Source organism: Chionomys nivalis, chromosome 3, assembly GCF_950005125.1.
Source record: "Chionomys nivalis chromosome 3, mChiNiv1.1, whole genome shotgun sequence".
Classification (NCBI taxonomy): domain Eukaryota; kingdom Metazoa; phylum Chordata; class Mammalia; order Rodentia; family Cricetidae; genus Chionomys; species Chionomys nivalis.
Window position 1 is genome coordinate 114,637,386 of NC_080088.1, and position 12,414 is coordinate 114,649,799.

Consider the following 12,414-nt stretch of genomic DNA (forward strand, 5'->3'; position numbering starts at 1 on the left):
GCTGGCCTTAAATTTGTAGAGATCCATTTGCTCCTGCCTCCCGAGGGCTGTGTACCACCTAGTTCTACTCTAGTTTTAAGACAGGGTCTCTCGCTGGATCTGGGCTTTAAGGATTCTTTCTTCTCCCTGGTGCTAAAGTTAAGCTGTGTGCTACAGTACATGGCTTTCCCCATGAGTTCTGGGAATCTGAATTCAGGTCTTCATGTTTGCTCAGCAAGCTCTTTCCTGATAGCCATCTTCCTATCCCCTCCTTAAAACGAGCTCTGTGTATGTGCGTGCGCATGTACACATGTGCATTCTGTGCGCATGCCTGTGGAGGTCAGTGAACAACCTTAGGTTTTATCCACCTCCTTTAGGATAGAATCTCTCATTGACCGGGAGCTCACTAATTAGATTAGGCTAGCTGAACATCAAACCCTGTCTGCCTCCCTAGCTGTGGGATTGCAGGCATATGCTGCTGTGCCCAGCATCCGGCATCCTTTTGTGGGTTCTGGGGATCAAGCTCAGGCCTTTATACTTGCAAGGCAAGTGTTTCTCACCAACTGAGACGTATCTTTAACCCTTATCAGCATCTAAGATTGTATCCCAGAATACCAAGGTTTAACGATACACCAACTGAGCCATGTTCCTAACCCTTACCTACATCTGAGGTTGTGTCCCAGACTACTGAAGTTATATGATATAAAGCGTATGAGTTACTTTATCTTTCCAAAGTCAGAAAGTTTCTAAATCCAGAAATGCATTCTACAGTAACATAAAGGGCTTCCTCACTAAAATAATCCCACTGTGTCAACTGAACACTTCTAGAAGTTTAGGGAACAACATTTTATGGCTTGCTCCTTCTGAAGTTGAACACTAACTTGTAATCCTATGGCAGAATAATTGCAGGTGTAGTTTAATTAGTAAAAAACAAAGCAAGATTCTGCCTCTTGTCCTTGGCTTGGCTATCTCTTCTCTCTGTCCCCACCTTGGTTTTCACTTGCGCTTTTCTGTGGTAACCTCCCTGGCATTCATCGTGTCTTCCCCTAGGTCTTCCACATTGTGCTACAACAATGTCATCCTGTTGTCAGAACCCATCTCTCCTTCTGATGCCCTCTGGGTAGATTCAGGCTAGCCACATGATTGTTTACCAGGCCTTAAGCCCGTCCCTCCAAGTGTCTCCTTCATTTTACCTTCATCACAGGACTAACCCTAACTCCCAACCCTAACCCTCTAACCTCTAACCCTATTCTTTCTTCTTCACCTTGCTTCTCATCTCCCTGCTCCTTCTTTTTCTATATTCTGACCATCCTCTATTTCTCTCTCTGGGCTGGGATCAGATGTTCCTTCCCGAATCTCCTTCTGGGCCTTCTGCCCCTGGGATGGGGGACCATCTGTTATGCACCCTGTGCCCCCATACCCACCCATGAGTCAGGTGAGTCTCTTGCACTAGTCTCCTTCCTAATGAGTACAATTATGTTTTGATGCTCCTGATAGATGTTTACTAAGTAAATGCCTAAGGTATATTCACTGGATGAATGATTGATTCCACAGAATTCAGATTTATGTACAGATTTACCCAAATCATTTTATGTTAGCAGTTGGAGTTTAGAATAAAGTATGCAATTCAAGATAAGCCTACGTGAGTCCCCCCTCCCCCCAGATTTGGAGTACTGTGAGAGGAAGTTGAATTTGAGATGTCTTGAATTTTGATGCTTAAAACATTCTTATTTAAAGTGACACTGATCCCTGCAAAATTGTTTCACAATTCACCATTTGCTGTATAGTGTCTGGATTTTTTTGTGATCCTTTCATGCTGAGGGGCTTCTTCAGGCTGTCCTGGCTCTCAGATTGAACTCAAAGCTATGAACCTCTTTTCTGTTTTGTTTACATTTTCTTCTCTCTATTCATCCCAAATGATTTTCCCCCCAGTTGCATATTGAGAGATATTAGTTGTGGTAATCAAGGGAGCCCAACAGTTCGTGCTGGTGGGACTTGCTTGGTTGTATGTATTAGTTTAGAGCCCAGGTTCCTTCTATATTGTGGCTCTTCCGCCTCTTAGGAGGCTGTCTTTCATGGGATTGCTGTTGATATCTTTGTTCCATCTGGATGGTAAGAGAAGAGAGAAATTTAGAGAAGGAAAGTTTCTTCCACACAGAATTATGTGTGAAATTATTTTCTCTCGTGCTCTCTTAGCCAGAATTTAGACTGAATATCCCCGCTGCTCAGGAGGGACAACATGGACACATACTGTCTACCTGCTAAAATCCTTACTGACGATTTTTCCTTTCTGTAACCAGATTAATGTGGGAAACTATTTAAAGAGAAAGAATTTATTTCAGCCCACAGTTTTAGGTTCTCAGTCCATCATGGCAGGGAGGGTATGGTTGAGAAGGGCAGCTTATTATGGCTGCCAGGAAGCAACGAGAGAGGGAGAGAACACCTGTGCCTCTGGCCTGCCTCCCTCATTCCTTCCATCAGGACTTCCCTGCACTGTAGGGTACCATCACTCCTCTTTAGCTCTGCTTCTTTAGTTCTCCCTGGAAACACCCTCAGATACACCCAGACATTGTTGGACATTCTCCCAGGTGCTTCTCAGTCCCCTCAGTTAGGCAGAAATGTCTGACCATTGCACTATGGAAGAATGGAAGGGTGGGTCTGGGGAGCAGTCAGCAGTCCTCAGGCTCCCAGCTCCACGTTCTGCATTCACTTTCATAGTGCTGTATGCCTGTATCCAGAACGACTCCTGATGGAATTCTGGTTTTTTTGTGCGTTTTGAGGTTAGCTTTTCATATTCTCTCAGTTTTCAATCCACACCTGTGCAATTTTGTGGCCAGCATTTCCTTTCTATGTAGGAACTATTTGGAAATGAGCTGTTTGCGCCACTGGCCCCAGGGCCTTTGGGGACTTCAGCATCTGTTTCCACCTTGAGTCAGGAGGGAGTTAATGAAGGCAGCACATTGTTTAAGCTAGTACGACGGCAGTTTACGATAGCTTTGACAGCGAGACATGTGCTGTTTTAATCTCTTGGCTAGGATTATCTGAGTTTCAGGCGTGTGTTTGCATGTTGTTGCTCTGGAAGCCAGGGTTTAGGAGGCTGCTGCCCATCAGAACACATAGTGCTTAGACGACCCAGTCTCACTTTAATGCTGTTCCTTGTTGGGTCTCTGCAAGTCCTTGTCCTTTTCAGCTTGGGTTTTCTCATTGGGGAATAAGATAGTAATTCCTCCTTTTGGCTCAGATTCAAGTGCCTGCATGTGTTATAGCTGTCTGGGTTCTTTGCGTTTGAAATAGTTGTTCTATGTCCAGGTCTTGAGGCCTATTTCAAGAGAGCGCACCCAGAGTTTTGTCCTTTTTAGGAGCCACAAACTGAGCATGGCCCCGGTTTGTCTCCACTGCTGGAGTCTCGGATTCAGGAGGTCCGACTGGGGCGCACACCACAGTTTGTATTTCCCACATGACTGTGCGCTGCTCCTGGTCAGCAGCATTGCCCTGGGAACTGTCTCCTTACAGCTATAGGCCCTGGTTTCCGTCTGCCTCTTTCTCTACCTGCCCGGTAACATGATGTACGCATGGGACGTCTCGTTCTTGGAGGCCCAGGAGTCGGCCCCTCCCCTCTTTGCTGTGGGCTTTGGAGCCTTGGGGACTCCACAGTTCTGTGTGTTTCCTTTGAACTGACCCTCCCTTTTGTCTTGTTACCTGCTCTAACTCACGTCTCCAGTTACTTGGTCAGATGTACTGTTTCTTGCCCAGTGTGATCAGTGCTCTAAAAGGTTTTTTTTTTTTTCCTCTGGGTAGCCTTGGCTGTCCTGGACCTTGCTCTGTAGACCAAGTTGTCCTCAGATTCAGAGATTGGCCTGCCTCTGCCTCCCAAATGCTAGGTGATTTTTTTTTTCTTTTAAAATACATGGCTGAATCAGGCTAGAATCCAGACTCTCAGAGATAAAGACCTTCTCTCATCTTCTAGATGTTACCTTGCCCTTCCAGAAAAGTAAAAAAAAAAGGTCCCTGTCAGGGGTCACCTTGCTTAGAGGATTCCCACCCTCCTCCCGATGACAAAGCTCAGAAGCACTGGAAGAGCGTACCACCATTACATTTTGTCGTGGTGCGCAGTGAGTGTAAACATTTCAAGGTGACGTTTCCGAGAGGTGGCTTGCACAGTTTCTCTTCTGATGCTTGGTGCATTTGCTAGTGCTATAACAAAGCACCGGAGACAGGGAAGTCTACAAGGACCCGGTGGTTTTGGCCCACGGCTCTCGAGGCTGGGAACTCCAGGAAAGTATCATCGGCATCAGGTTGGCATCTGGCCAGTTTTCTTACATGACAGCATGGTGGAGAGTGTCACATGCTAAGACAGTCTCCATGTGAGTCCGTGTCTCTCCTTATAAAGCCACTAACGCTACCGTCATACTTCCACACAGTCTAATCCTAGTTACCTTCCAAAGGCCCCACCTCCAGATAGCATCATCATATAAATTTGGAGTTAAATAGCCAATGTGTAAACATTTTTCCCCTATGCATATTTGTGTTTGTGTATGTGTGGGCATATATGCATGTGGTTGTATGTTCACATGTGCGTGCATACATGTGGATGTCCAAGGGTGATGTGGGGAATCTTCCTTGATTGAACCACACTTTATTCACTGAGGCAAGGTCGTTCACTTGAACGCAGAGTTTGCCGGCTTGCTCTGTGGATTCCTTGTCTCTGCCTTGCAAATGTTGGAATTACGTAGGCCCTGCCACACCTACCTAGTATTTCCATGGCTTTTGGGGTATCTAAACTAGTCCTCGTGTGTACCGCAAGCACTTTACCCACTCCCAGTGCTTCATGCCATCTCCCCAGCCCCATCATATGAACTCTGTGTATGTGTGTGCCATGTGTACCCTGACATACTTGGAGAGGTCAGGGAGTCAGTTCTCCCCTTCCACCGTGTGAATTCCAGGGAATGAACTCAGGTCCTCAGACTAGGTGCCAAGTGCACTATCTCACTAAACCCAACATGTGGACCTTTGAGGACACATTCAGACTTTAAGAATACTAAATAACGAATAGTCGTACCCTCCTACCCATAAGCACGCACGTGCACACAGACACGTACACACACACACACATTTGTCCTTCCTTTTGACTTCAGCACAATGAGTGGAAATTGCCACTGCAGTCCTTGGAGTATAGAAGCAAAACCCAACAGTGAAGCATCCGCGCCTTCCCAACCGAACATGTGTAAGATCTGCCCTTAATTAGCGTTTGCAGCTGCTGCTGCAGAAGGGTCTGTCTCTGCTGGCCAGAAAGACTATGCTTTGAAAGAGCAAGTCCTTCGTAGCTCCAAGCGGGCTCGTCTTCAGATGCTGTCGTCTCTGCCACCAGGGCCACACTGTTTAGGCCTGTTTTGCCGGAGGGCTCTTTCTCCCTGTCTCATCTCCTTGCTTTTGATTGCTGTGTTTTGGTGATTTCCCCTTTTGGATATGCCTATTCTCTGTGTAGGAGATGTCTCTGGTCCATGCAAGGGTAGAAGATTGTTATTTCAATGCCAGTGGTCTGGCTGTTTTCCAGCCCTTTATTGTCTGTGATCTTGTCTTGATACTCAGAAGGCCTTTGTATAGTCAGTGTAGAAAATGTAAGCAGAAGTGATGGCTGCATTAAAGCCAAGGTCCATCCAAGGACACGATGCTGCAGAAACTTTGTGTATGGCTGCATTAGGAAACTGATTTGGTTGTGCAGCATCTCAGTAATGGACCCAGTGCAGTGCTGAGTGAACAGCATCAGAACCTCTCCTTAAAGATGCATGCCCTCGGTGAGATAATGGCTCAGCCGGAGAGATGGTTCAGCCGGAGAGAGGACATTCGCCCTGCAAACCTGATGACTTGATTTTGATCCCTGGAAACCATGTAAATTTGGGGTCCTCTTCGAACCAACTACAGTGCTGTCCTCTGACCTTTACATGTACTCTGAGGCAGGAGGATTGCAGGTTTGAGGTTAAGAGTGGCACACTGTCTCAGAACAACGCAGATCCGTGGGGCTTGAGCACTCATACCTGAAGTTAGTCTCTGGAATTTATATTTTAGCAAACTTCCTGAGTGGTTGGAATGAAAGGGAGAAAATAATTTCTTACCCTGATTTTTCTTATTACCATTATAATAATTATTTAATTATTTTTCATTTCACTTGATTGCCATCTCTATGAAGACACAGGGATTTTTTATTTTTAGTCCTTTTCATCCCTGGTATTTAGAGCACTAGCACATAGTAAGCTTTCAAATATGATGGATGAATGTATCTTATAAAAACATTTTGTATGTGTGTGCATACTATGACACATACATGGAGGTCAAAGAACAGCTTGGAGGTGTCCATTCTCTCTACCGCGTGGTCTCAGGAATCAAACTCAGGTTGTCAAGCGTGGTGGCACGTGTTTTTACCTGCTGAGCCATCTGTCTGTCACATTTTTACAAAGTGTTCCTCCTAGTGACCCCGGTGGGCAAACAGACTAGGAAAACCCTCCATAGAGGGTTTATAGCCTTCCTGGGCTAGCTGCTGCATTTTGGGAGTGATGGGCAGATCAGAGCATCACCAGCTCTCTCTGAGGAGCAGAGTCGGGGACAGAGACGCAGGGGCAACTTGTGGACTCTGTGGACTCTGGAACAGCACAGGGACCGAGAACATGGGGACAGAGAATGCCGGGACAGAGACGCAGGGGCAGCCTGTGGACTCCAGAACATCACAGGTGGTGACCTTGTTCTTCATTAGTTTGTAATGTTCTCTTGTCCTTGTCTCTGGGTCACAGCCAGTCTTGATGAGGACTTTGATAGTGTCTTGGCCTGGCACCATCTTTCACAGTCCTTAGGTGTTTCTGAAAGACCCCAAGTCCTGTTTTTTTTTTTTTTTTTTTTTTTTTAAATCATCTCTTTAAGTTCATCAGCATGGTGAACCGATTAAACTTAGGTTGCACCCCCCCATAAACTGCCTCCCCCGTGGGCTCCCCGTAGTCCACATGAGACCTGTACTCCACAGTATAGGTACGGACTGTGGAGAAGGTCTCGGGCTCCTCATGGTGACTGAGTGCCCAGAGCAGGTCTGTGTTGTGCAGCTGGAGATGTTGGTATATTCACTGGGAGTGTGCTGGTTCCCGGGTTTGATTAGACTCTCTGATAAAGCTCTGTCCTATTCAGATGCTGGCATTTAGGGTGTCTATTTTGGCCTGAGTTGAAGAGCGTACAGGCTAGCAGCTGTTGTAATTTTTGTGGCTTGTTTTCTCAGTCAGTCCTGACTTCTGAAGACATAGGAGGTCGTTTGATTCTCAGAAAAAACGCATCTAGTTTGGGTGGACATCTTGCACAGAGGAGTGAGGAACGTGCATCTTGCTCCCTTTGCAAGAAATGCTGATTTTCTGAAACTCTCTGCTGGTCCCTACCGAATAGAGTCTTCAGGAGGTGACGCTAAGTACTAAGTAGAGTTGACAAGTGAGCTCACCAAAGTTGCCAACAGTTGCTGTAGTTTTGACTTTCTCGGCCTTAAACTTAGAAGCCATTCTGGCTCTCACATAACAGAGCCTGAGGAAGTCTGTAACAGCGGTGTGTCATTATAAATATGCATTCTTCTTATTTTAAACCATCTGCGTTCTGGAAGTATGAGTGTGCCTGCTATTATCTGTGAGTTTCCTCTTGTTGTTTAAGACCCTTTTAATGGCAATATATATTTAAAACAGACTTACAATTAGCATTCACCCACATCCCCAGGCCTGTAGAGAACCAGGTTGGGATGAGTGGGTGAGCTCTAGCAAGCCAGGTGGCTGCTATGGGCTCCTCTAAGGCTGAGGTGAGTAGCTGACGTCATCGTCAGCAGCTGTGAATTTGGAGGAACGAGTTTTACCCCGTCTAAGTGTTGTATGTGTTGGTGAATCAGTTTGCTTTGAGCAACTGTGGTACAGAATGGCATCTCGCTCTCCCAGGGTGGTTGTCCACTGTGTGCATAGCATAAGATGGCGTCTCGCTCTCCCAGGGCGGTTGTCCACTGTGTGCAAAGCATAAGAAACCATGTGAACGGCTCGGTCTCAGGGCTGTGAGAGGATGTGCAAGTCCCTTCCCCAGAGCCTGATGCTGGGTGGACTTCCTGTAGTCTTTAGGAGGACCAGCCTGGGGCCTCTGGGGACGTGTCCAGAGGTTCTCCATCTGACTTGTTCTAGTTAGTGCTCAGTTGCTGTGAGAAACACCACAAACCAAAAGCACCTGGGGGAGGAAAAGGTTTATCTCATCCATTGCTTCCAGGTCAGAGTCCACCACTGAAGGGAGCTGAAGCAGCAATGCTACTCTCAGGCTGACATCTAGCTACCTTCCTTCCACAACCCAGGCCTGCTTGCTTAGGGATGGTCCCTCCCACAGTAGCTGCGAATCAAGGAAACGCCCCACTGACATGCCCCCAAGCCATGGGTGAGACGTGATGGAGGTGTGATGGGGTAAATCCCTCAGCTGAGGGTCCCCCTTCCCATGGCTAGCCATCACACCTGCCTACAGCTGTTTCCTAAGACTACAGGAAAGGCAAACAGCATTTGGGGAGGGTAACAATTTACATCCCAGAACTAGGATCCAGTGTGTGGTAGGTCTATTGCTTTTGTCATTGCTGTGACTAGATACTTGGCAAAAAGTAACTGGAGGAAGAAAGACTTTATTTCAGCTTTACTGTCCATCATGTGGGGAAGGCATGGCAGGGGAGGGGTGGGGGCCCTCATATTCTTATCTTCAGCCAGGAATGGAGAGATGAACCCTGGTGCTCAGTGCACATTCTCATTTTCTGCAGTCCAGGACCCCAGCCCATGGAGTGGTGCTGCCCACATTCAAGATGGCTCTTTCCTCTTCAGTTAAACCTTTCTGGAAACTCCCTCACAACCCCCTCCCCCTGCCCCCCAGGTGTGTTTCCATGGTGATCCTAAGTGCAGTCAAGTTGACAGTTAAGATGAACCATCATTGAGGATTTAGTATTTTTTGACAGAATGCATTTGAAAAACATCCTTTCTGGAAAGAATTGGACACAAGCTGGCACTGGTCAACAAAATGGGCAATAGAGCAAAGGGCAGGGGAACCCTCAGGAGAACAGTTGCCGTCAAGTGGTCCTAGCTTCTCACCAGCCAGAAAGAACCACACAAAGAGGGGAGGGAAGAATGGATCTCAAGTTGGCTCCAGGCACCGAGCCAGGTGCTTTCCTCAGGCAGTGTTGCAAGGGGATTAGTCTTATCTGGGGTGTTCAGGGAAGACCGGAAAAGGTTGAGAAGTGAAGTCACCAGGTGAATCAGACCAAGGTGACTGGCCTTCAGGTCATTTTTTTTTTAGATTTATTTATTTATTTTGTATACAGTGTTCTGCCTGCATGTATGCCTACAGGCCAAGAGGGCACCAGATCTCATTACAGATGGTTGTGAGCCACCATGTGGCTGCTGAGAATTGAACTCAGGACCTCTGGAAGAGCAGGCAATGCTCTTAACCTCTGAGCCATCTCTCTAGCCCATGACTCAGGAATTTTTATATCTGGTTATCATAAGAAAAGATGAAGGGGGGTTGGGGACTTAGCAAAGTGGGTAAAAAGTGCTTGCTGTGCAACGGTGTGGGCCTGAGTTCAGAGCTCCAGCACCAGCGGTGTGAGCCTCAGCAGTGGTGTGAGCCTCAGCGGTGGTGTGAGCCTCAGCAGTGGTGTGAGCCTCAGCAGCGGTGTGAACCTCAGCAGCGGTGTGAGCCTCAGCATCGGTGTGAGCCTCAGCAGCGGTGTGAGCCTCAGCAGCGGTGTGAGCCTCAACGGCGGTGTGAGCCTCAACGGCGGTGTGAGCCTCAGCGGCGGTGTGAGCCTCAGCGGTGGTGTGAGCCTCAGCGGTGGTGTGAGCCTCAGCAGTGGTGTGAGCCTCAGCAGTGGTGTGAGCCTCAGCAGTGGTGTGAACCTCAGCAGTGGTCTGAGCCTCAGCAGCCCTGTGAGCCTCAGCAGCCCTGTGAGCCTCTGCAGAGCTCCTGAAGGGGAGGGCCTGGGAGACGGGAACAGGGAGGATCTGGAGGCCAGAGGCCAGTTCACCTGGTTTATACTGTCAAACGGCAGAGACCCTGACAAGATTGGCATCGAGGACTGACACCTGTTGTCGTCCTCTGACATCCTCCTGTGTCATGAGGCGTGTACCTGCAATTACACATGCACAAATGCTTTGTGTGCATATTGTGAACACATATGAATGCATAATTGCATTGATGGTTTTCACTTCCCTGGGGTGGAATTTTTCTTTCATTTTTAAAATTTTTTTTTGAGACAGGATGTCCCTGTACAGCCCTGGCTGTCCTGGAACTTGCTTTGTAGGCTGGCCCTGAACACAGAGATCCATTTGCTTCTACCTCCTGAGTGCCAGGATTAAAGGCTTGTGCCACCCTTGCTGACCTCTTTTCTAATCAAGCATTTTAGCTATATATTCTGATTTATTTTTTATATACATCAAATATATACATCTTTCTGATTGAAGAGGTGGGATATTCTCTATCCTGCACAGAATGTCAGCTTTCCCCTGACATGAGTAACTGGAATCATGTGTTTTTAGTATCCAAGTCATAGCCCAGAATTTAGAGGTATCATAATTTAATTGGCCTCTTATGGATGGGCATTTGTATGGTTTTCAAGTATATTTCCCTTGTTATAAACTACCCAGTAGAGAACCTATTTACTTATCTATCTTTTATCTATGAATTGTAAGTACCAATAAAGTAAATTGTTCAGAGCGGAATAGCTAGGTCAAGGGGTATATATTCATTGTTAAATTTTTAATAGAGATCATCAGCTGCCTTCCACACTGACTGTAAAGGGGAAGAAAGATTGTATTGCATTTGCTTCAGGACTCCTATACTCTGCCGTGTGCTGAGGGGAATGCAAAATGAATGTTAGCACGTTTGCTGCCCTCCAGGAATATCCATGTATGCGCGGTACCTGATCCTAGGGAATGTCTGGGGTGTCAGCGTGGGTGGGTGTGGGAGGAGGTGGATTTAATTCAACTTCTCGAGCTTGCCTTGCAAGCATCACGCACGGTGTCTGGCTGTTCTTGCATCCTCTCCATTCTCGTGGGTCACGTATGCCAAAGACCTTACCCTACGTCTTAGGGTACGTGCCACACATCCCCTTCGCTTTCCAGAGTCTTCATGGTTACATCATTGTTAGGTGTTGTTCGAGGGTTCAGTTGAGGTGTTCCCTATGTGGGGTGTGTGAAAAATGAATAACTTTGCCATTCTCTGCAGGTCATGGAATATCAGCCTGGAGGGGATTTATTGTCACTTCTGAATAGATATGAGGACCAATTAGATGAAAATATGATTCAGTTTTACCTTGCTGAGCTGATTTTGGCTGTTCACAGCCTGCATCAGATGGGATATGTGCATCGGTAAGTGGGACCCCTAGGAGCATACTGAGAACTTTTCTGAGTCACACACCAGTCCCTACGGGGTCAGAAGAAATCGTCATTTAGCCAGCCTGGCCTGTGATTGACTAAAAGCTTTCCAAAATGTCTGGCGTCTTAGCACGTCCATTCAGCCACGAAACAGAGCTAGGCCTGCAATGTGCCTGCTTTGCTAGTAAGATCTGGCTGTCAGATGTAGTCAGTAGCATTAAAAACTCCTTTTTTTGGGTTTATAGCAAAAACCCCTTTTGGGTTTTTTTTCTGACTGGTAGAGGAGCTGGCACATATCCTGGGAACAAAAAAGAGTAACTAACAAAAGCTGTTAACCAAAGCCAGGCGGTGGTGGTGCACACCTGTAATTCAGATGGTTTACCTTCATTTTACCTTCACGGCTCTTGTGTCTTGGTTGCTTGAAGTGATCTGGTCTCGTGGGCTCTTCTTTCACTAATGGATCAGTATATTGAGGGAGTCATACTTTGATGGTGTTTTATGGGGGATCTGGTAACTGGGAGGTGGGGCTGAGTTGCGTTCTTGTTGATGAGACGTGACCTGATGGTACCCGCTGGGTCCCACCTCCTTCAGCTTCCACTGTCTCTCTGCCGTGTCACACTGAGGTTGCACGCTTTTTACCGCCAGCATTAGTAAGTTGCAAAGATGTTCCACAGAAGTCTCTGTCCTCAGGAGTCTCTCCACATCCTTACTTCACCTCAGAATGGAGTAGAGATAGCAGATACAGATCATAGATATACAATTGTGGGGATGCAGAATTTGGGATACCATATGACCTCGGGTTAGGTCTTTAGGTTTTTTGGTCTTTGTTTTTGAAATATAAAAATGTGAGCCTCTAGTAGAAATAACCCATCTCAAGCTTCACGTTTGCTTTTTCTCCCTCCCTTTTAAGAAAATTTATTTTTCAAGATGGGTACTAATCATTCCTATCTACCAATAGGGAAGGTCTTCATAGCATAACGCATAAACTAAGGTTTTTGGCTGAACTGTGGCCTGAGGTTGGTAACTGCTTGTTGAT

The 12,414-nt window shown here is 46.8% G+C and overlaps 1 protein-coding gene across 2 annotated transcripts in view; it reads left to right on the forward strand.

The window, feature by feature from the left end:
• Nucleotides 1–12,414, forward strand: part of Cit (citron rho-interacting serine/threonine kinase) — a 173,985-nt gene that overhangs the window by 27,074 nt on the left and 134,497 nt on the right. For both annotated transcript variants that reach the window (XM_057763551.1, XM_057763552.1), the window contains exon 5: nucleotides 11,230–11,372. In XM_057763551.1, coding sequence (XP_057619534.1) covers nucleotides 11,230–11,372 — 143 coding nt within the window. The remainder of the gene's footprint in view (nucleotides 1–11,229; nucleotides 11,373–12,414) is intronic.